Source organism: Megachile rotundata, chromosome 1, assembly GCF_050947335.1.
Source record: "Megachile rotundata isolate GNS110a chromosome 1, iyMegRotu1, whole genome shotgun sequence".
Lineage (NCBI taxonomy): Eukaryota > Metazoa > Arthropoda > Insecta > Hymenoptera > Megachilidae > Megachile > Megachile rotundata.
This window is the reverse complement of record NC_134983.1, coordinates 2,037,543-2,063,739: the sequence shown is the minus strand read 5'-3', so window position 1 is coordinate 2,063,739 and position 26,197 is coordinate 2,037,543. Positions and strand designations below refer to the sequence as shown.

General features: G+C 28.5%; 2 protein-coding genes across 3 annotated transcripts; one reads left to right on the top strand and one right to left on the bottom strand.

The window, feature by feature from the left end:
- Nucleotides 1–307: 307 nt before the first annotated feature.
- Nucleotides 308–20,395, top strand: LOC105663371 (angiotensin-converting enzyme). The gene is made up of 9 exons (XM_012291865.2): nucleotides 308–470; nucleotides 11,322–11,682; nucleotides 12,339–12,657; nucleotides 15,502–15,726; nucleotides 17,337–17,700; nucleotides 18,583–18,744; nucleotides 19,452–19,706; nucleotides 19,790–19,965; nucleotides 20,137–20,395. Exons 1-9 carry the CDS (start codon nucleotides 460–462, stop codon nucleotides 20,202–20,204), a joined length of 1,941 nt encoding a protein of 646 aa, XP_012147255.1. The 5' UTR covers nucleotides 308–459; the 3' UTR covers nucleotides 20,205–20,395.
- Nucleotides 19,953–26,194, bottom strand: Gnf1 (germ line transcription factor 1). Of its 2 annotated transcripts, none has more exons than XM_012291866.2 (16): nucleotides 26,013–26,194; nucleotides 25,761–25,889; nucleotides 25,492–25,632; nucleotides 24,992–25,094; nucleotides 24,537–24,922; nucleotides 23,996–24,175; nucleotides 23,490–23,906; nucleotides 23,255–23,417; nucleotides 22,966–23,181; nucleotides 22,420–22,646; nucleotides 22,004–22,338; nucleotides 21,388–21,606; nucleotides 21,147–21,311; nucleotides 20,997–21,072; nucleotides 20,583–20,774; nucleotides 19,953–20,502 (listed from the first exon to the last, which is right to left on the bottom strand). In XM_012291866.2, the coding sequence occupies exons 1-16, from the start codon at nucleotides 26,019–26,021 to the stop codon at nucleotides 20,404–20,406; spliced, it is 3,057 nt and encodes a 1,018-aa protein (XP_012147256.1). In that variant the 5' UTR covers nucleotides 26,022–26,194; the 3' UTR covers nucleotides 19,953–20,403. The 2 variants fall into 2 exon arrangements, with proteins under 2 accessions (XP_012147256.1, XP_012147258.1); XM_012291868.2 differs by having other exon boundaries at nucleotides 23,511–23,906; nucleotides 26,013–26,193.
- Nucleotides 26,195–26,197: the final 3 nt, after the last annotated feature.

Sequence of the window (26,197 nt, the reverse complement as noted above, 5' to 3'; positions counted from 1 at the left end):
TAAAATGAATTTATAAATATGGTTTCCCTTGTTTTAGACTTTTCACAATAACTAGTAATAAAAATTGGAAAGTCCTGCAAGGGTCATCACAAAGACTTTTGTCCAGATAGATTGAAGGTCCGCTACACTATGTATTGTGGCAAGGAAAGAAAACAAAACCACAAAGGGTAAGACTGCTATTACAATGCGCGAGGATGACTCCGTCAATGCAAGCAACAGAACAAGTCCGTTGCGCGTAATGTCGTTCGGAGTCAGGGAAACACCGCAGGATAGAGTGGGGACCTTGCATAAAAGTTAGCGTATCAGCCTATTCGACATCACTTGGCGAGAGTTTGCCAACCAAGTGTATATCTCGATTGTACATGAAATCATCGGTATTTGGTTAGGCTCGTGAAAGTTGCTCCTTAATCGTCGATTGTTCCTTATTGATTCGTCGTACTTCAACCAACTCTGAAGGAAATGCTGTGCCCGTGAGTATCCAGAAACGTTTTTATTAGAATTTATCGTTTTAACAAATATCGTGCCGTGATCCTAGTGACTGTCACGATTACGGTCGAGATTTCCCTTTTTCTGTGACAATTGGAAATGAGCAAAAACCTTGCTCAGTTGGTTTCGTAACAGAATAGAGTCACGTTGACAGTTAACTGGCGGAGCCTTTGAGTCTTTAACGGATGTTTGTTAATTTATTAGGCTGTTAGTGCACAGTTAAGCAATCTCAATGCTTTGTATGGTTATAGAAGTTGCATACGGAGATTTTTACGTTATCATTATTTATTTAAGATTCCATTCAGCAACTTCTCTTGAGTTTGTAATTAGCAACCATTCATAGTAAAAATCGAACGCTGCATTTAGCTTTGTAATTTTGGCTAAACATTGAACTGCACGAATGTAACAGTTTTGTTACGTGCTTTATAATATTCCATGTATGTCATATTTAAAAGAAAATGTAAAAAGTAAATTTTATGTAAATAAATTTAAGTGTTTAAATATAAAACTAAATTGTGTCAAGTATCTAAGCTAAAATGAATAATTGCAGCGTCTTATACAAAACATGGCTCACACTCAAAATTGTACACCTATAAAACTGTTTGAAAGATTATTAACCTTAAACGATTTTGTAACTTTCGATAAGTGATTCTTATCTGTTAGATATGAAGTAGAGTGTTTTTAGTGGTGCACACAATTTTTGAGAAATTTAACTTTAAACAAAAATTGTACATTTTCAACTTTAAAAATGTTTCGTACTTTTGCAGTAACAAATATTCAGTCTTTTTTGACACAAAACAATTCTATAATAAAAGAAAATAATAAAGTCTTCTGAATAAAATAATAAAAATTACAATTACATTATGAACATCTAAATTTATTTAAGTAACGATCAAATTGAAAGGGACAACTAAAACGTGCCAATCTTTTTTGATGGTTGTTCAGATTATTTCAGGAACTAGGCGTTTAAGAGGAAATCTAACTATAGTACATAACAGAACAACATTTCTGTCAAAGGAAGATATAAAATCATGTTTCAATTACCTAACCGCGTGTCGTGTGTTTCGCTTTCAATACAGATACGAAGTACAGTGGCCGAATTATTATACTCAAAAACATCTTTTTAAAAATATGTAACGGACTCGGCTTTAATGAATTTAACATTATTACCGATATATTCTAAAATAAAAGGCGGGTGTGAATATAAGTGTATGTTAAGTATTTTTGTTCTTTGCCTCTGTTAGTGGTTGGATGTAAACCTTGACTTCAATTTAAGGGGGGCAATACCTTTAGACCGATGAAAATAAGCTGATTTTTATGAATTTTTTTTGTATAGGATATCTTTGTTTTGCGTTTTTGAAATTTCAGGTATAATTTATTATAATTATTGCCTATTACACAATATTTTTTGTTTTTAAATACATTTAAAAATGGCGGAATTGTAACAATCCTTTCTGGAAGTGTTTGGGCGCGTCTCGTGAATCGGTGTCGGTTCTAGCTTTAGATATATTGGTCTGAAACAAGTTTGCAGACAATGTTTCGAAAACTAACATTTACAGTTAGTAGATGAACCTCAGAAATGTGCAAAATGTGTAAAATTAAAAAAATGGCGCGCTTTTAAAGAAAAACTTTGAATTTTACTAAAAATTTCTGCAATATTTTGCAATAAAAAAGGACTTTAATGTTCAATTTATTTCATATGTTAGATACTATTGTCATGGATATGTGCAAAAAATTTGAGCACGATTGATAAACTAGTTTTTGAGTCATCAGCCACACCAATTGTAAAAATGTAGTTTTGAGAAAAACGCGTTTAAACTTTCAGTCCTCCGCACTGAACGCGTGAATACTCGCGACGCTAATCGGCCATAACTTCAAAAGGGCTTCGTATTTCACTTTAAAATTTTGAGACAATATTTTTAAGATGTTATACTAACATTTTATAGAAAAAAAAATTTTTCAAGATTCTAAAGGTATTGCCCCCCTTAAGCAACGGTTTACATGCTAAGTGCTGGATTTTTACGTAATTAGGGTTGTAAATAAAAAATTTGAGTAACAAAATATTAAATAATTGCAATTTCTCGCATAAGATAGTGTTCGACTTATATTTAGGTGCTCAATTTTTATTTGTAATTACATTTGTTATTGTTAAAAAATAATACATTGTAACAAAATATACAATAATTATATTGTACAAATAAGAATATATTATAAAATCAGAATAAAAATATCTGTTTTCATCCCACGATTAAAGTTATAAAATATGGAACTTTGTTTAACTATAAGAATTTGACCACATACACGACAGTATTTCTAAATATCGAAAGTCATGTTTACTGAGTATGTTTTGCAATTCCATTACCGTATATTATTCAAACATAATTTTATACCTTCTCTTCAAGTTTTTCTCAGCCCAAATGCTGTGCTATTGTGTGCTATAGTTAAATTCTCTCCTAAACTCCTAATTTCTGATACAAACCGAAAAAGTGTCAGCAAAGATTGGCACATTTGTAGTGTCGCTTTGAATTCGATTGTTATTCAAATAAATTTAGATGTTTATAATGTAATAATAATTTATATCATTTTGTTCAGGAGAGTTTATAGAACTCTTACATGTCAAAAAAGATTGAATAACTACTATTGCATAAGTACAATACAATTCCAAACTTAAAAACGTATAATTTTTGTTCAAATTTTAATTTCTCATTATGTGCAAAAACGGCTTATAAATTCAATTAAAAATAATTTATAATGCTCGATTATAAGAGGTTATAAAATCGTTATTGAAGCTTAGAAAATCAAAAAATTATTAAAATTAATAACTTTTTGAATAGTTTTTTTTATTTGTACAATTTTGAATATAAGGCATATTCCGTACACGCAATTGCAAGTGTGTAATACTTAACCAAATTTGGTTTCCTTTTTGCATAACAGCAAAATAAAAACTAGATATAATATTATGAAGTGAGCAACAAAGCTATTACAGTCACACAATTCGATTTTCAGCCAAAATTGATATAATCACTCTGCGAATAACTACATTCGAGACTATCATTTTTTGCTAGAAAATGAATTATTAAAGTTAAACTAATAAGAATTTTTAGTGAAGTTAAGCATTATTTCAATAAGTAATATTTTACCGTATTTGTCACTAATTTTAGGTTGCTTTATAATGTAATTTGAGCTTCCTAAGGAAAAATATGTAAACAAATCGTCAATTCAGTTGCCAACCTAAAATCAATTAATTAATACACAAATATTTGAATTTTTCTAAAAAATTAATTTTAAATAGCCTCCCCCTTTCGCTCCCTGTCCTTTCCTACATTTACCGGTCGGCGCGAGCCAAATGTAAACAAAGAATCGACACCTCGACTCGATAACTGCAACGCTTGGGACCCGATTATGTTGCAGTTATGCAGTCTTTATTCTATTATGAAATATTTGTTTACTATCATATAAAGTTAATACTTTATATTATTCAATAATTATTATTCAATAATTATTATTCAATAATTATTGAATTTCCAAATTTATTCAATAATTTGAATTTCCAAATTTATTTTTCTTGAAAACCCTAAAAATGGGCATATAAATATTTATCTAGTAAGACGTCAATATAATGTACATCCTTTGAAAAGTAGTACATAATTTCGCGTTATAGAGAATTGGCAGCTTTGGATCAATCCTTAATGTTGTTCAACATTAATCTGTATTAATGTGTATTGGGCTATTTTTAAATATTTTTTTTAACTCTGTCAATTTATTATAAAGTGTCGAAAAATTTATACAAATTCTTTTTTTGCGTTTTTTTCAATAAGGAACGCAAGGAGTCTAAAAAAAAATATAGTCATATTCTTTGAAGCTTCCCTTTTAAAATGTGCCTTTATATACTTCCGTTTCCAATAGGCGAGTCGTGTGCTTTGCTGTTATGATCGATTTTTTTATACCACTGGTCTCAAAGCAATACGAGAAGACTAAATGACCCTGTTCATACCTAGCAAAGTATGTTAGTACTTAGTTTTGGCGAATCACACATTTTTTATTAAATAGCTTCATTTATAGATATTGGTTCCTATATTTATTGCTTATATTCTACAAAAAAGGCATCATTACTTGATAGAATCAGCGAAAAAGTGGTGGTTTCTTTCTATCGCAAAGGGATAATGGTGGGTTGTGATCAAGAGTATGGGAAACATTGTGTGTAGTGGTCAAAAAAAAAATGATAACTATTTCATACACTAAGCACAGAGCCATCATTATCGTACGAGCAAGTCCTACTTTATTTTCTTTATTTGATAATGTCGCAAAGCTGTGAAAACAAAAGTTTAGACCCTGCTATCAGTATGTCTAATATATTCATTTTGTATTACATAATTAAATGTTACGTTCGAAAAAGATGATTCTGCCCACTCAAATAAATCATCAGGAGTGAGAAATTAATTTACTAACAGTCTTTATAAGCTAGCGTACATTGCAAGTCTTTTAATGCTCCCTTCAATACCATAACATGGCCTCCCTATCATGAGTTGTACAAGAATGCCATTTTGCAAAAATACCGAAATCGCTGAAATGATTAGTTGAATTAATAAAACTTTTTGGCTTTTATATTGCGTAGCTATCTCGTCAGACATGTTTTCTAGAACCTAATAACTTTTACGATTTTATTATTTTTAAACCAATAACCAAACAAACAGTTCACACTTATATCACTTTAAGATTAACACATTCACGCCGGGGCGAATATTAACATTTTTCTTCGTGGGGCGGGGCGACATTGTTACTCCTTTGAAGCTTCGAACGCGCTAAATACGAGATCGAAACAGTTTTGGAATGCTTATAAATAAATAATTGTTATCAATTTAAAATATTGAATGTTAATGCTTATAATACTCAATTTTTGTTTATAACGTTGACAAAAAATAAAATATACTTATTTTTTGAAAACCTACTTGTGATGCACGTCGCCCCACGGGACAATTAAGTGTGACCCACCAGTGGGTCACGCCGGCGTGAACGTGTTAAATCTAACATAACTATAAATATATCATTGGCCAAGAGTGAGTACTAATATACACTTCTAGGTATGAACAGGGTCATTTAGTCGTATACGAAGTTTCGTCGTATTGTATTGAAAACGGTGGTATAAAAAACCGATCACAATAGCGGAGCGCACGACTCGCCTACCTAAAACGGAAATATACCGCGTCCTTTTCCAATTTAGTGTGACAATTTTCGAGGCTCCATTCTTCTGAAGGACTCATTTTGATGAGGAAGTTTCAAAGAATATTACAAACAAATTGACGAAATGAGAAACAATATTTTATAACAGCCCAATTCTTTATGAATACAATAATAAAAATGTAGTTAAATCAAATGAATAGTATCTGAGAAAAAAATTCGTAAGTGAAGTCTGTTTTCACCAAAATACCCAAAAATTGCAAACTTTGAAGACTTGTAATTTCTGAACAAATTCGAATCCGACAAAATGATGACTTAAGCCACCTTTAATTTTATGTGGACTGTAACAAATTTTAATTAAAACAAAATCGCAAATGATGAGCTCAAAAAGTAATCGATTTTACATAGAATGACCCTATTTCCAATATGCTTATATTTAAAATAATTGCACATAATATGGAACGTTTGCTTTGAATAATTTATCCCAAATTAAAGAATGTTTTCTTCTCAACAAAATTAACATTAAAACACAACGAACTTAATAAATATTCGTAAGTTAACAGTTATCTATGCAGAACTTAAGGTCAAAAGCAGTGAATTAAAAAATAGTAGGTAATGTAAAACGAGTAAAAAATTTCAAAGGAAAACTTTGTTTTCATTGCAAAATAAGATTTCATTTTTGCTAGGAAAATAAATATTTTAATAAATAAATGAGAGAAATAAACAAATGTCTGCATCTTTTTTAAAATCATCTTATATGACATTATTTATAATGTACTTAGGATGATAAAAATATAATTCTATGTAATTTTAACAAGGAACATGTACTCAATATGAAGTACGTTCTACATTGTATATTACGTTAACTCACATATATACTACATACGTATTTTAACAGGAAAATATTAATTATCTTATGAAAAAACAATAGATGTAAAAAATAATGTAAACAAACACGTTTAGTAATGAATCATGCAGAAACTTTATAACTCTACCCTTATTAAAAAAATTAACTATTTAACTTACTTCTTAAAAATTGTTTAGTATGAAATATAATAATGCTTCGATTTCAACAACTCGTTTTCAATTGAAGCTCAAACGTTAATATTTTTGTTCACGTCTTTGTACATACCGAAATATTTTGCACAGATATTGCTGTTTGTTTACTGAAACATTGCGCATATTATATTAGGTACAGTTACCTATCACGTTGACGTTATTATTCTATCATATTAACTGTACCAAATGAAAATAATTGTACCTAAAATCACAATATTTGTACAGTGCAGGCAAAATATTTATAGAAAGTGACTTTTAATTATAACACAAGAACATTATTTTGAATTTTTTTTTAAAAAACTGAAGGATTATAAAAGGATATATATAGTATGAAATATTCCAAGTGATTCCATTTTGATGAATTATCGTACAGTTTCAAAAATAAAATCTTAGAAAACCGGCAAGCGTAATCTCTTCAGCATTTTGTGTCCGATAATTGAAAAGAAAATTATTTACACATTTTTACTTATTTTATATGCTTGAGTGTTTTGCTTGCGTTGTATTAATGTTATATAAAAGGTTACATACTTTATAGTCAAAGTCTTTTATTAAAATTATTGCACTTATTAGACTTAAGTGCAATAATTAAGTCTATATATACAAAAGCTAGACCAGTGTTCTAACTTTTGTATTTATTAACTGTAATGATACGTCTTAAATGAAACCAGTTCAATAGTTAGTTTTAATAGTTGTTTCAAATATTCCCAGCTCTGCCTTCTATGTCAACATTATCATATACGTCAGAAACACAGATTTCGTTATAATATCTCGTACACATAAGCAGAGATACATATTCAAAGAATTTATATACTGCGTATATGAGTATTTCTAATCAAAAATAAGTAAAAACAATTAAAATTATTAATAAATGTAAACATATTAGAATTTTAAATATTCAGATATAAAAAATCATAAACTACTGTGGATACAATTTTTTAAAATTATTATATGTGAAAAATAATATTTGAACAAGTAGTTTAAAAATTGTGCTATCTCGATATTATTCGAGTGTTAAAATTAAATTTTTTCTATCTTTTAATTATTGCAGTTTCATATGACTTTACAAATTTTTATCTAAAAACAATAATCAATAGATACATATTAAAATGTAAATTGATAAGGTAAATAAAACTTCTCGTTTATTTGTAAATCACGTTAACGTCATATCAGTTATATGAAACATTCCATGACAAAAATATAACACTATCAAGAGACAAGCAAATAATCGATAAATTCGATATGTAGTTAGATAAAATCTAATTGCAACATATCGGAAGATTAATACTTTTTTATAATAACACCGTTTTTTCTATTATTTTAACAAATATTTAAGTTCATTTTTATCGGTTTTTAAGTAAATATCGGTAACTCGTTTTTACGACTTATTGTAAATCTAAAAATTAGTGACCTTTATGTATGTAGATTTAATTTAACGAAAAGCGCAGTATATTTTATCATTAGAGTGTTATCGTTAGTTCTTGTTAATAAAAATTTATCTATACATATGTTGAACTTCAAAATATCGTAATGAATTACATGATAACTGTTTATCTAAACAGACAAATATTATACAACATTTTAAATAGAAAAAGGATGATATATTCAATGATTTTTTAAATGAAAAATTAGTTTTACTTAAGTTGACCATTGCAAATACAATTAAACATCAAAAAAGCATGATTTTCCAATATTTACAGTGTGCAAAAAATAGCTAAATTTTTTAAATAAAAAGTAATGAATTTTTGCTGCAGCTTCATCCGTCGCAATATAAGAAGAGTTCTCCATGTACAATTTAGGTTCGTGCACAGAGAATAGAAGCACAAAAGAAATTTTTTAATGTCATCACAGTTTTGTCAATCTATATGCATAAAAATTTGTTTCTTATTTCTACTTTACATCATAACGCTTTGTATTAGCTATCTACTTTTCGTTTCTATATAAATGCTTAAAAATCTGCGAGCAATACCATGTCTCGAAGTTATATACATTTTTGTGTGCATAGTTTTAATTCTCTAAAACAAGTCTGCAAGATTTATATCACTCCTCTTATCACGTTACACCACTATGTAGCCGCTCATTAGAAGCACTTAACTTTTAATTCAACCCTTTTATTATTGTAGGCGTATTGTACGTCGTTTATCTATCTTGTGTGTTCTTTGCTCGTTTTCTCCTTTCATTGTCCCTTAATTTCCTCTAATTTTTTAATCAATCTCCATGTATGTGTTGAATATTGTGAGCAATGAAAAATATACTTTATTTGTATGATAAAGTGCGTATATATCAAAAAGTTTTACGTCCGTAACAACGAAAGTGGATCAGTTATGACCTAGTCTTATAAAAGTACGGTGCTTCGATTAAAATTAAACATTTAAGTTTTTTAATAGAAGAGAGTCATTTACACTGTAGTTTGAAAGCTTGAAAGCAGTCATATAAACAGAATTATGAAACGATATGTTATATCTGCAATGGTTTTTTATTACAATAAAAATTTTGAAGAGAGTGATTCTACGAACTGAAACAGGTTATTAAAATTTTCTAAATAAAACGAAAAAAATGATAAAGGAAAAAATCGCATGGTGTAATATGTCCTAACTTCATATGACATTTTTTATATAAATTCATTTTACATATAAATTCATCGTCAAGCGCAATAGTACTTTATTCTTTGACGCAACCCATTTTTTTGTTAAAGCAATCCATTCTTTTTATCCTGCATATAAAAATATGAACCCCAAGTCATTGAAATGTCAATACTTCACAAGATATTTGATATTTAATGTCAGAAATGTATTTCATTACAATAAATGTTCGAATGTTCCACCACTGCATTCGAAGTATTTTCTGAAGCGTGTTTTATATTTTTCACTACACTCTTTAATTGATTTGTATTGATCATTCAAACGATGCATTTTGGTACGCTTCTTCAAGTCGCCAATCAATACGAAAGAACAAGAACTCACTTTATCTTTTAAAATGAGAAGAAGAAAAAAGATCAATGCATTTAAATTGTTCGATTGCAAATGAACTAAAGCATATATTGAAAAATATAAAAAAAAAAAACGAATTAGAAAATGTTTAGCATGTAATTATGAGACATTTAAACACCGTTTGTAATGAAATGATGTGTCTTACATAAAATGTTAGATATCTTGTAAAATATTGTCATTTCAATGTTTTTGAATTAGTACTTTTATACACACAATAATGAAAACGATCGATTGACAATAAAATTCAGTTGCATTAAAGAATAAAGTGCGCTTGACGTCTACATCGGTAGAATGATTTTTTCTTTTATCATTCTTTTCTATGTTTACTTGAATATACGTATACATGACATAACCAATTTAAGTAACAATAGAACTCATTATTATCAAATGTTTGCATGAGTAAAATAATCATCTTTATTTTTAATAATTTTCAAATAAATTTTGTGCATTATATTAATTGCGTTTTTATATAATTACTTCGTCTAACTGTTTCTCTTAAACTAAATAAAAGGAAACAACAGTGGTTGTTCACACATAAAATTAAAATATAAAATTTAACAAAATTTTATTTAGACAAATTACTCAAAATGTAAACGTTTTTTACAAGTAACCATTTTCAGTATATTAATAAAAGAATATTTATCGAACAAAAAGATATGATTGCTTCTCAACTTTTGAACGATAGTATATGTAAAAACACTATAATATCTAAAATCAGCTTAAAATTCAAAAAACGAAAATGAAATGAAGTATGAAATTATATTATAATACTTTTAAAATAACCGTCTACTCTGTAGATTAAATTTCATTTAATTCAAAATTGTTACATTTGTATATTTAGTTAAATAGGCCAAAATTATGTGTTAAATCTCATCGATCATTTTTGATGCAATATTTATACCTTAATAATAAGAAATTAGTATCATTATGACATGGTTATAGTAGAGCCCTTCAGGTTATGAAAAAGAAGTATTTTGTACATACCAAATGATGCGCGTCAAAAGTATAATAAAATATTTATGTTTATTGAAGGCCTTTGACAATAAGAAGTTTCACTACAGATCCTCATGGATATTTCAGACAACGATTTCTCTCATTTCTTAAACTGCAATTTCTTTTCTGCTTTCTAACTCATGGTAGACATTCTCTGAATTATGTACTCGTTAGAAAAATAAGTATAAGCAAACACAATAAAAGATCCTTAAAAAGTTACATCAAATTTATTTCACTTTCATAACTATACCTTTTTAATTATATTTAATTGTTTGTAGTCGTATTTATTTGTGGCTTATGTTATATATTATTGTTGGAAATTATTTAACGTTCAATACAAGTAATAATATTAAAAGGGTCATTTATCTATTTTATATTTAAAAAATCATTATATCCGTAAAATTCCTATATGTATAATGCTGACTCAAAATACTAAATATCGAAAACAGTTAAGTGCATAAATACGATCGCAAAGGGTTAGAGTTTCAGAAGATGAAGCAGTAAGATTGGTAATTTGGAAAATATTTCAAACTATAGAAACTAAAAAAATTGTCAAACAAAATTTACGCAATAATACTAAAAATATTACGTCACTATTTGCGTTATATTTGTACATAGATTGCTGGTCGCAGCCCTTGTAACGCTCGCGTTCGGAAATCCCACACCTCAGGATAATGGATCCAACGCTACAAAATCATCCGACGAGCAATTGGATTTAGCTAATGAATTCCTGGAACGGGTAGATAAAACATACGCGGAATGGAATAACAAGCAAACATTGGCAGATTGGGAATATGCGTCGAACTTGACCCAAGAAAACTTGGCGAAAAAGTTGAATGTGTCCTCCGAAGCGGCACGAGTCACTAAATCTATCTGGCAGGATGTGATCAAGTTCCCTTGGAGGGGTCTCAAGGATGAAAACACCAAAAGACTATTCTCGAAACTCAGCGTACTGGGCACCGCAGCACTTCCTGAAGATGTAATAATTTTTTCCGAACTTGTAAAATAGTTATCCTATCACTGATTATCCTATCACGAAATTTTTTCTATATAGGTATAGAATAGTCTGTTTTAAATTTTTCAAATCTTGCACAAAAGTGTGTTTAATATCATATACAGGATACGTATAAAACTATCAAAGGAAATATTGAATGTCAATGATACATTCACTTTCATTCTTTAGCGTAATTGTGTTTTGCATAAAACAAATATTATATCTCCCTTGTAGAAAATGTACATTTTGTATACATTGCACACATTTTAAACAATTACCTACGACATATTTATTCTGATGGATGGTTTAAAACATGCAGTTAAATATTATGGCCACAATACAACAATTTACCATTACTATTTCGAAAGTTATGAAAATAATATTTTTCTAATATAATAATTCTTTGAACTAAAACAAACATTTTATATAACATAAGAAAAAATTGTTCATAATCATAATCTTAACAACATATTTTTTCACTGAAATCCATGAATATTTCGACCCAAATTTAAAAGTAATCTTGCATTCACTGAAAGTAAAATTTCACAATAATTTTCTAAAAATGAATACTTTGCAAAATTTGAAATTTTGTTCATGTATGTATATTTTTTATTTTTATACATGCTTGAAATTTATTACAGTTGTTCCAAGAGTACGAAAAAATTATAAGTGACATGGAAAACATATACGCCACCGCGAAAATCTGTGATTATACAAATCGAACCAAATGTGATCTCGCTCTCGAGCCAGAACTTACGGAAATTTTAATGAAAAGCCGTGACCCCGAAGTACTGAAATATGTTTGGGTAGAATGGAGAAAAGCAACCGGTGAAAAAATCAAATCATTGTACACAAGATATGTAGAATTGAGTAATATGGCTGCTACGTTGAATAATTTCACTGACAACGCAGCCTACTGGATGAAAGATTATGAAGCTGATGACTTCCCTGAGCAAATTGGTAAGTAATATAATAAAATTTTTAATAATTAGACTGTTCAACTAGCCAGATAATAATGGTATCAAATAACATCTTCTGTTTGGTAAAATTCACTCAATACGAGACTGATTTTATATTTAAGCGTCAAATTGTTTAACAATTAAGATGTATAAGTTAGCACTTTTAAATGAATATTCTGCTAATACATTTGATATTTAGCGTAACAAATAGACATTTTTGTATAATAATATGTTATGAACAAAAAATAATTAATATTCTATTATGATTAAATTTCAAATATAGACTTGGCACAGAAATCTTTTATCGACAAGACAGACCAGATTGTCTTCACTTTCTTAAATGAGCTTTCATTTAATTTTTTTATACTTTCCTTTAAACTTCTTTTCTTTATTAAGACAAATTTTTCACGATACAGGACACAAGTACTTTGATTTGATAACTATGGTACAGTATTAAATGTACTTTCTATGACTCTAAAATGCTGGAATTTGTACTACTAAGTACGAAGTGTAAATTACAAGCAACAAATATATTGCTTTATAGTAATATGGAACACGTAGATTAATGACGATATAAAGTTTTGCTGTTTCTGTCCACCACAATGAATCTGTTATTTTGAAGTTCATTATTTGGTCAACAGATTTGAGACCATTTTAGAACACCATTATAGACAAATTTTTATAAAATATCTGAAGTTTTTCAGTCCTATTACTTTTAGTACCAAAATCTTCAAAAAAATTTACCACTGAACTGAGCAGGATTACCTTAAATATTGGTTCCAGGGAATTGAGCAAAATAATAATGAATACTTGTTTTAGATATGTTGTATTAATGACTTGTCGAAAAAGGATATTTTTTATTACAGACACTTTTATACAATAAAACCATTCCAAGTGTCTCTCTCATTTTCATTAGCACTTGTAAATTTTATACATCATACTGTTACAAAATGACATGTTTGTTTTAGATGTAGGCAATGAATGGTTTAAATAATACTTAATATTAAATTTTTAATAGAATTTATTTCTTCTATTCTAAAGTAAAATTGTAAAAAAAGTCACTATGAAATATTTAAACAGGAGTTAGAAAACTTCAACAAGATTAGTCTTCGTGTGAGAGTCCAAATCTTTATTTATTTTATTATTTATTTTCATATAATGCATTGTAATAAGTTTACAGATAACACTTTTTAAAGATACAAAACAAAAATTCATGTTGATGCCTTTTTTGTATTGAATACTGCTTTCCATACACTCTATCTGATAACAGGTATTATAAAATGTAACTAAAGGTAAGCTTTGCAAAATGTATATGCAGTGCTTATTTTAAATGCTTCTATAAAACTGTGGCATACAACTGTAATTTACTAGAAATTGTAAAAAAATTGTTAAAGTCATAAATATTACAATAATGTTTTTTCCTTTTCTAATATTTTGTTTATTTCTTGTAGAATTTGCATGTCCTTAGTGAAAGTATCAACCGTGAACTTATTATAGTGTAATGTGAAATATGTTTATAGTTTATGAATATAAATATATAATTTAAAAACAAATTGAAATAGATCAGTGGAGATTTGAACACCTGCATAAAAATAACATTATCATTGGTTTCGAATACTTGACTGATCACTACACAATCTCCTTACTACAAAATAAATTGTATAATAGAAAAGATAAAAAGATGACATTTTATATGCAAGTAATATAGAGGATACACTGTACTTTGTAAACATATATAGGTCAGGAAGTCAATTGTTTCTGTAATATAAACATTTCTATATGTTGGCGTTATGTTTGACATTCTTTTTCGAAATTGCATATGGGAAAACAAATAAGATGATCTCTCACTATAACCATTTAAATATATAATAAAAACCAATGTTAGTAATTTATTTGAATAAATGCGTCAGAATTTTTTTCTGCCCATATGTGAACATTATGGAATTTTGTAATTTCATTTTACACAAATGCAACTTCACCAATAAGTAAAATGCAACATATAAAATTCGAATTTGAAATACATTTTATGAATAACCATTATGGAAATTCTATTCTTGCTTGATTGCTCAGTTGGAGCGAGTGTTTACTTTCGTTGGATATGGTATAAATAGATTAACTACTCATGAAGTGTTCTCCAAATAAGAACAATACCGATTTTTATGACATCATATACTCTTCTTACACTACTTCGAGATGTTTTTTTTTTAATTCTTAAAGTGCGATTTATCGGACACAGATACAAATCTAGGTGTGCCAGAGTTTCAATGACTTGTTCTAAAGAACCTAATTCACAAAAACAGTGATGATTTTGAAACAGCGCATGAGAGGGAACCTTCCAATTAGAAAAGTTTTTCACGATATTGTTAAAGATGTTATACAACTAAAGCATTTTCATTGACTCGAGTATGCATTAAATGCAAACATGCCATTTTTTCATTAGAATAGTATGCTGACATTTTCAGCGTATTTATAATAGATTCACAATCATCAAATGACATCTGATTATGAATGAAATCTTTTATCATGGAATATGCATGGCAATAAAACAAAGCCATTCAGAACACGGATTATAAATAATGATGTGAATACTGTATGCAATGATAGAAATCAGTGAGTCAATCATAAAGCTTAGATACAAAAATGTTTATGCACTAAAAACGATTAACTTTTGATTTATGTTTACTAAAACTTTTTTCACCCAACATAGTGTATCCCGTGTATTATATAAATATTTAACAGTCTTTCCGGAATATCCTGTATACAATCTTCTTCTACAGTCATCACCTTATTTCTACATAAAGATTCATAAATTTAACTATTAATTTATAATTAAATACATTTATAGATGTACTCTGGGAACAATTGAAACCCCTCTATTTGCAAATACATGCGTACGTTCGACGAGAACTTCGCAAAAAGTATGGAGAAGACGTCGTTTCAAAGGATGGTCCTATTCCAGCACATTTATTAGGCAATATGTGGGCACAAGCTTGGAGTAATATCGCAGATTTTACAATTCCTTATCCAGGAAAACAACTGCCAGATGTCACTAACGCCATGATCAATCAAGGTTTGGTTCTATTTTAAACCATATGCAGAGTATCCCACACAATTGGGCCAAGGTACACTAGACTCTCGTTATGTTCGTATGCTTTACATTGCCGGTTGAATGAGTTCCTCTTCATACGGACTTTTATGCACATTAATGGCGCTCTTAGGATCAACATAACGAAAATCCATGAAAATAATTGCAAATCAAAGACTGATCCGTTTTTTTCTGATTTACAAATGCAATCACAAATACTTCGTTAGATGCTGAACGTTTAATTATCACGCGCTATATAATAGTGCGTTGTATAGTAACGGGTCAGATCACCGCATATTTTATAACAACGCATTATATACATGTGTAGGCATTAGATCGTCACGCATTAAATCATAATAGATCGCATAAATACACATTCAATCGCAATGTATTAAATCGATAGGCATTGTGTTGTATTGAGAAATAAAAAATAAACAATAAGTAAAGAACATCAATATTGGTAGCGCTATGTCAAATGTTACCTTGGAAGAAATTCATTTTAGTGCATGCTCTTGAAATATGTTTTCATTTTATTATCCTAAACAAATTTTTCCATATTATATGTCACCACCATTAGACTATAGTTTCAAAAATATGCAAAAATATATTTTCAGTGTAACAATTATTTACAAGAAGACTACAGATTTCGATAGTCAAATATGTTATCAAAGTGAATATCCTAAGTAAATTTTGCTTATACATGATGGGTTTCTAGTAATTCTTAATTACATGTTACACTAAATTTTAATCAAATTTACCTCATATTAACATAAAAATCGTGAATACGGTTCCACATATTCAAAAAACTAAAGTCGAGCAACAATTATGTATGTAGGATAAAATTAATTAAGATGTAGCTTTTAACAATATATTTTGTCTCGCAAAATAACACACTTAATTTTTGGGACAAGGTCTAATACTTTGAACTTTATAACCATGAGAGACCTGCTTATTTCTATTTTGATCTCAAAATGTAGAGTATTTTTATATTTAGTAACGAAAAATAGCATATTGTATTTTTTCGGTACGATAACAAACATATTTTAGTAGTATGTATCTATCGCGAAATATAATATGATTTAGTACTATTCTATTGTACCATATAATTGATATGGTACAAACATAAGTAACACGATAAAATAACTCTTTGCTTGTCAAAATATTATTTATTGACAAAACATACAAATTTGTTGTTTATAAGAACTACATATGTAGTAATATTTTATCCACATTTCCTGACATTGGCTTTCATACAAACACTTTTTATGAGCAGAATGCAGTATTTTACAAAATGACATAATTTTTTTATTCCCATCTTTCAATTGATTTCCCATCTAATCGCAGCCTATTTCTAAATCTAAAACGATTTTAACGAAAAAGCAATTCAATTTTTATTTAATAAATCTTTGAAAGTTAATTTTCTGATAAAATATGCTTTTTCACGTGACAAATTAAAATATGCCAGTTTCCGTAAGATAAATGAAACATTTTACATTTTGTAACGCATGATACTATGAAGGGTATCAAAATCGGAGAGAAAGACAAATCTCCAAATAATTAAACACTTTTATACGAAATTACTCACGATTACTTAGGATACAATGCCACAACGATCTTCCGTGTTGCTGAAGATTTCTTCACCTCGATAAACCTTACCGCAATGCCGGACTTGTTCTGGGAACGCTCAATTTTGGAGAAACCGAAAGATCGTGAACTGATCTGCCATGCGAGCGCTTGGGACTTTTACGACGGCAAAGATTTCAGGATCAAACAGTGTACACGGATCAATATGGAAGATCTCTTGACCGCACACCATGAGATGGGTCACATAGAATATTACTTACAATACAAAAATCAACCTACCGTTTTCAAGGAGGGTGCGAATCCTGGATTCCACGAGGCTGTCGGTGATGTCATAGCACTCAGTGCATCAACCCCAAGTCACCTGAAAAAGATCAAGTAAGATGAAGCATCTGTATAAAGTTCATATCATTTTATGAATTTTTATGAAGGAAACAAAATCATGAATGTAAGGATTTTAGTAATGGACAGACTATAAATCATATAAGTTAATTCTAAGAAGTTTGAACAATACTTTACAAAGTATAAAAATAATTGGAAATTTTTAAACTTTTGCAATTTGAATCGTTATTTAACACTGTTACTTAAGATTGTTGTATTTAACGGTTTTACATTTTGCATTGTTGTACTTAATCATATTACATTTTACATTGTTGTTGTATTTATTACTGTGCAACACTTTTAATCATAAGGTATGTTCAAAAAGTAATATTTGCAAGGTTTCCTTAATATTACCTGCATTAAGTGTCAAATTATATACTGATACTGTACTAATTTTCTTTCTTTTAAATATGATTTACTCTTTGACAGTAAATGTAGTAGTTAAATTTAAACAATACTTACCCAAATAATAAATGCAGCAGTTAAATATACCAAAATTGAATTTAATCATTGTTAATGGTTATAGCTTCTTAAAATAAAAGTAAACACATTTCCTAATACATATAATTTATACCTTATTTACAAGTATAAGGATCCTTATATCATTGGATCATTGTATTTCAGTCAAACAATTTAATTCTTTGCTCCATGTAGTTTGTGGCATCTGTATATCTTTTTATGAAAAAAAATGTAATTTTCGGAAAAGTTAAATTAAAAATGTAACAGTGAATATATTTCTTAATCTTCATCTTAAACATTCAAAACGTACATCGGAATATTCCAAAAATACAGAATTTTACTATATTTTGGAAAAACGTTTGTTTCTATACCAGTTTCTGTGTATAAATGCCATCAAATGAAAAAAAATGAATTTTTCAGTTTATTAGATGATGATTCGACTGACAGAGAAGCCAACATCAATCACCTATATCTCAAAGGACTAGATAAAATAGTCTTTTTACCATTTGCATATATGATGGACAAATGGCGTTGGAACGTATTCCAAGGAAAAGTTACTCCAGATAACTACAATTGTAACTGGTTAGTAAATAATATTAAACAGTAGTAAATTAAGTAAAAGAAATAATAAAAACATAATTGGATTGTTAAAGAATTATAAAAAATATTATAAAAACTTCTGTAACTAGAATCATTTGCACTTTAAATACCTGAATTTAGTTTTTCATATGAATCAAAATTAACAATTATATATATAGCAAGACTCCTTTGTTCGAAAACTTTTGTATTCTAAGAGCTTGTTTAGAAAATGATTATTTTTTATGACCAAGCAGCTTGTAATGGATTATTTTACAAAATTCTAAAAATTCGAAGTGCCTATGTATTAAAGTTCCTAAATTCCTAAGCCCACAAGTTCCATACCTCAAAAGCCCAAAGTTTCAAAGCTCTACAATTTTAAAATCCCAGACCTACAAAATTAAAAAATTCTATAGTGCTAAAGTTAAAAAATCTTAAAAATTAAAACTCCCAAAGTTGTAGGGTCCCAAAAATACCAAAATTCAAAAATTCTACAGTCTCAAAATTCCTACATTCCAAACACTTACAACTCTGACATTTCAAAACTCCGCGGTCCCTAGATCCCAAAATTGTATAGTTTACAATGTTTATTTTTTGACCTGTATTTATACAATCTTTTTGTTTAAAATATAATTGCCTATAAAATTCTGGAATTTTATGAATCTGTACTGGGTCAGGGAACTTGCATATTACCTTGATTTTTCAATTTTTAGGTGGGATCTTGCAGAAGCTTTCCAAGGTATCGAACCACCAGTAGATCGATCAGAAGACGACTTTGATCCCGGTGCGAAGTATCATATAATAGCAGATGTAGAATACATAAGGTATTACGTTAGTTTCGTCGTGCAATTCCAATTCCATAAAGCACTTTGCATAGAAGCAAAACAATACGATCCACAGAATCCAGACTCGAAACCATTGCATCAATGTGATATTTATAATAATAAAGCCGCAGGAAACCTGTTAAAGTAAGATATTCTATTCTTATTTTTATATAAGTGATTTATCGGGGAATGTTAAAGTTTATTGGAAATTTATCATTGCAATATAGATCTATGTTAGAACTCGGTTCCTCTAAACCTTGGCCAGATGCAATGGAAAAGATCACAGGTCAAAGAAATATGGATTCTGCTGGTTTGTTGGAATACTTTAAGCCGCTAACCGATTGGCTCACAGAGGAGAACAAAAAAACTGATGAATACATTGGATGGAAATCTAGAGCAAAACGTATGTATATGTATTTACGATAAAATACAAATTTCTATTATTCTGTAAATGTACAATTGTATAATTAAATAATATTTAGTATAAAAACATAACAGTCTGTTCCTACGCTTATGATATATTACATGCTAATCATTAAACATTCAATTTTATTTTAATTTTACTTATTTTCAGAATGTGTACAAACTAGATCAGAACTTGCAGTTGTTGAAACGACTGAAACAACTGAAGCTATTAAGTAGAAATAATTTTGTTTGAAAGTTTCTACTCGAAAGAAAAATATGTGTAAAATTCATTACGCGCGGAACATATCAAGGAAATTCATTTTATACACAATTAACGAGTCAAATTTATAAGTGACACGAATTCAATGTGAAATAAGCACATTTTGAAATACTGCATTATTTTTTAAATAAAATTCACATTCCACTGAGATTTGTATTACTTCCCTTTCCCTCTTCCTCTTCCACGTTTACTAGGCTTACTGTTAGTACTTTTATCCTTTGATTCTGTTTTCTTACTTGCGACCGGTTTCTTTGCCTAAAAGTGCAATTTAATCGATTAAAAAACGTACATTTCTATGAATATGTAATTTCATAGTAAAGAAATTGCTCAGTTACCTTAATCATCTTATCTGTTTCGACAGAATCATCACCTTCATCAGAATTTTCCCCTTCTGCTTCTTCTTCTTCTGCCTCTAAAGAACCCTCATCTTGCAAATTTGATGCTGCTTTCTTTTTTGATGTTCCACTTACTATATATGGCACAGCTACACAATTTTTATTATAGGCCTTTGTAAAAGCTGTTTTTATCTGCAACATAATTTTTACTGCATTATTTTACGTTTTTCATATTTAATCATTCATGACTAAATTAAATTGAAATAAATGTTTATAATAAAATAAACAATTAATACTACTAAAATAATGGTCTTTTAATCATTAATAGCGGAAAAATAGAGATATGCAAACTGCTTGCAATATCTCACAGCACCATGCTAATTTGCAAAAAACTAATCTAGATTTGTAGCGTACCTTACTATCTATAACTTGCATTGGATCTCTATCACCAGGCCATAAAGAAATTTCTATTAAAGAATCCAAGTCTTCCCTATTAACAATATAGATATAAACACTTAATACTTAGTATTTTCACAAAGTTATAAATTTCAATAGAAAATTAACCTTAATAAATGATAATGATTCATGACGTTTATTGATGTATCTACATCAGCAGTTGCTAAAGGCCTAACGATAGCATTTCTGAGAGGTTTGACATAATCTAAATTTATAGCTTCCTTACTCGCACCAGTAGTCAAACGCATATGGACAGTTATTTCCTGCATCAACCTGTAAATCATATTGTTAATAATTTCACTCATAAAGCAAACGAATAATAGAACAATAACACTGATTGTATCATTACCGATTAAATTTACCAGCTTTAGAGTTACGGCCAAGCCAAGCTGGAAAATTGATTTGACCACTAATACGACCAGACATTACTGTTCCAGGTATAACAGAAGAGAAACAAGCTTGTACTGGTAAAAGGGACCATGCATTGTTACTTCTTATAGATTTGTCAACAATATCTCCAATAGCTAAACTTTCAGCGCATTCTGCAACTCGTTCTAACACTTTATTTCTGCATAAATACAAAAGAAAATGACAATAAATAAAATTTATGTGCACTTGAGCATAAACAATATGATGTGTTCAAAAATTTCCTAAATTGTATCCTTCAAAATTATTATGTAAAATATACTTCGAGAAAATTATACATATATTTAAAAGCAGCGATTAATGAGAATAATATAATATAATAATTCTGAAATTTAGAAATTTTCAGATTTTTAAATTAAACAATTTGCAAATTAACGAATTTTTAATCGCAATATAAAATAATCTCTGCTTACATTGTTAATTACTACAATTCCGCTTATAGTAATATTATATGCAAACCAAGAATTAACTGCTTACTGCTTAAAAATACGATTCTACTTAAAAAAAAGTGTATAATTATTTATATTTCTTTTACGTACTTTGACACCTGAGGTGTGACCAGTAAATAATTTTCTTGTACAAATAATGGTGCAATGCTGTAATCATGGAAAAATAAATCACTTTTATCATGTATATTCATGTGCTTATGTTCGTCAGCAGAAAATACCATTCTCACAACATCCCAAGGGCCTAATTTGAGATCTTTATTTATATGTTTCTTCTGAGATTTTTCTTGAGAAGCTGTTTTATCAACAAATAGTGCTAAATGATTTATAACTTGTCGAATGTCTTGATTAGTTGATTCAATTAAACGATCAAGATCTTCTGTTGATATATTAATATGTTCTTTAAAGCAAATAGTTTTCATGGCTCCCTGTATAAAAAATTATATTCAATTAAAAATATATTCTGAACAACGAATTTAGCGATTAATTCAATTTAATATTTTTTTTACCCTAATTTGTTCTAATCTCGGTTTTGAAAATCGAAGATCATATGTGTAATTAGAAAGCGTCCTCATTTTAGGATTATTTCGATCATTGCATATACAAATAATAGGAATATCAGTAGATTTGATTAAATTAATTAGTTCTTGTAGACCGCCACGATCTTCATTACCAGCCATTCCGTCAACCTCATCCATTAACAAAACGTGGTTCGAGTTGGGCTTACTTTTGCTATCTGTAATATACAACAACTTAAAGATAAGTACAATTTCTTTAACATTTAAATAAATTGTACCTTTAAAATAATTTTATGAATGCAACCCAATATTTGTATTTATTATACAATAATGACTCTATAAATGTATTCCTTTCAATAAAGAAAATCAATTTTTTATATTGAGCATTAACGCTGTTTAAATTTATTTTTAACTTATTATATAAAATAAAATTTTATTAATCTATTTTATTGATACCATTCGTCATTAAAATGATTAAAATGGATTAATAAAATTTCATAAATTTTGGCAACTTCCAGCATGATTACGAATACATACCTGTAAAATAATCTTTTAGTGTAGTATTAGATAGAAGGTCTGATACTTCTTCTTTTAAAAGTTTCTTGCTTCTTGTGTCTGAAGCATTGAACTCTACTAGATCAAAACCTAATTCATTGCAAACAACTTGAGCAGTTGTTGTTTTTCCAATTCCAGGAGGACCTGATAATAATGCAGCTTTGAAGAAAGCTCCATCATCATTTTTTGCCCAAGGACCTGATTTAAATAAAATTGATTAAATAATTTTTGTTTATCTAATTAAAATTCTGCATAAGATTTAAAATCTTACTAGGTTTAGCGTGTTTAACTTGGCCACTTTGATTTTTATGCCAATTCAATAACCAATTATGTAATTTCTTAGCATTACTTTTATCTCCCTGTTGACCCAAAATTTGTTTCATAGATTTAGGTCTGTATTTTTCGACCAATGCTTGCGATACATTTCCATTTATCTAAAGTAAAACACAAATAACATAAATATTTATAAAATTACAGTTATCTATTTTACATTCAAATAATCTAACGTGTGAAATATCTTCTTTTACTTGTATATCCTTTATATAACTTGTTTCCTTTTTATCTTGTATAACTGATTTATCTTCCCTTGGCTGCTTTTTAATCGGAGATGGTGTTTTTACATGTTTAGTATGGTGTTCTTTTTTATGAGGTGATTTCTCTAATAATTTTTGTACGTCCTTTTCAGTACTTTTTTCTTTCTGAGGGGAACATACTGATTTTCCTACTTCTTCAGTTTTACCTTTTGCCTCTTTTGACGGTGAAGGAGACATATCTTCTGATTCTGCAGATTTCCGTTTAGTTTTATTTTTTGAACTCGCGCGATGAGAAGGATGAATTACATTATTAGCTTGACCAGCAGGCCTAGTACGAATCATTTCTAATAATTCATCCTCTGATATTTTTTCAATGTTTAAACTATTAATCTAAAAACATGTTTATGTTAGTTAATATAATTTATGATTTATGTCGTACAAGAATCAAAATGTTTAAATGTATTAATAATTATATTTACTTTTGCTAACTTTGATGCTCCAGGTTGATCACCTATTATAACATAATCAGTTTTCCTTGAAGGTTGATGTAAAATTCGTCCACCATATTTTTTTATAAGCTCTTCAGCTTCTTCCCTCTCTAAAGAATCCAAAACACCAGTTATTACAAAACTTAATCCTGCAAGACAATATTCAGCACCCTGAAATTTCAGTATATTTCTTAGAACATGTTTATTTATATTCATAAATAAAAGAGTGACCCCAAAAAATGGACTGTTTTTTGATATTTTAAATTACTAAATTGACATAAAAATCTGTACATCAAATATATACGTTGACGCATTAATAAATTTTAACTTCTTTGACTCCTCACATCTTAGAAATTAATTGTCAATTCAACTTGTGATGTTTTATTAAAAGATGATCATATTAAGCATAAAATTCAATTCTAAAATCATAATATCAAAAATGGGTGAAAAACCACCTTGTTTTTAAATCACTGTTTGTAAACCAAACAATCAGTTCCCTTATGTAATTATGCATACAATGTTTCTTACTTACAACAGGAATTTCTTTTGATCCTGGATTTCTGGCACCCCCTCTTTGAAGATATTGCTGATACATTTGAGCATGTTGTTTCCTTTTTTCAACTCTTTCCTCGTATACATCATGTACTTCTTTCTTTTTAGGAGATACTTTCTTTTCTATATGTTCAACTTCCATTTTAGAAATAGGTGATGTACTTTTAGGTCTTTTGGTGTGCTTAGATTTATTGCTACTTTCAGGAACAGTGTGCTTTATATCTTCATTCGAACTGTTACTAGAATGTTTTTTAGTCTTTGGTTTACTTTGTTTTTTATTTTTCTCTGGTGTTTTTTTCTTTTTAATATTTTCTTTATCTTTAACCAGAGTTTTTTTTGTGTTTTCATTGTTAGTATTACTTTCACCTAAATCAGAATGTATGTATTAACACAATGATTAATAATACATTAATAATACTTTCTATATGTCAATACCTTTATCCACCTTACTTTCTTTTACATATTTTCGTTCAATATCAGAGGTGTCTAACTGACACAAAGTAGCTTCAAAATCATCATCGTTGTGAGCCTTAGCTTCCTACAACATTAACCCTTGAATACTAAGGTGAATTTTAAAGACATTTTAGTAAAATAGAGCAAAATCTAACTAAATCCCGTTTCCTGCCATTTTAAAAAAAAATAAAAACCAGTTACTGTCTTGAAACTATTTGTGTTTATTTACACAAAGAATGATCATCAAGTTATATAATATATATATACATATAGTATCATCGTTAGGCAAAAAATCATTATTTGTTTCAAAGGAAATTTAATTCTTATTAAACTCTGCTTGTTTTTATTATAGTTTAGCTAACTCTTTATCAAAATTAAAAAAGAATACTATGAATACTATTACATTGAATATATTGAAATTAGATTGAAATGAGACTAACATGTGTTTTGCATTTTCTACTAATAATAGATTAATGTATTACCTCTTTTTGTAATTGTTTTGATATCTTAGGTGCTTCTTCTCTACTTATTGGCTTTTTACCAAATATATCACCAGGAGAAACGACTCGTGCCTCAGTATCAGAATCAGATTCTATAGCACTTTTCTTTAATGTTTTTGTTTTCTAAAACAGAATGTTACATATTATATTCTCTATGTTAGAAAGAAAAATTAGAAATATAAAATGTGTATTTTAAGAATGAAATATAATCTGAAATTTCGATCAGCCAAATTATGATAAAATATTAGAACCTTGGATGGTTTTATTGGAGATTTTGATTTTTCATCATCTTCATCCGACGAAATTAATCTTCTTTTCTTATTTTTTGACGAAGTAACACTGGAAGTCTTTTTAGCAGTCTGAAAATAGGATCTTATATCCTGAAAAAGATAATTGCGTTTTACAAAACTTATGATTTAAATACTAATAACAAATAACTTTAAAAAACATATCGGAGTAAAGAATATCTAACCTCGTTAACAACATATAACTTCACAACTTACCCTCGACATATTTCAAGTATAGTTAAATTTAATATAAGAGAAATATGTTTAATTATTGAATATCTATCTGGAAGAGATAAATATATAAGTACAATTAAAAATATTTTTACTTAATGTATATTTTTTATTTTTACTTGATATATGAATCAAACCGCGCTTTTGCGCATTCAATGGTATTGTTATAC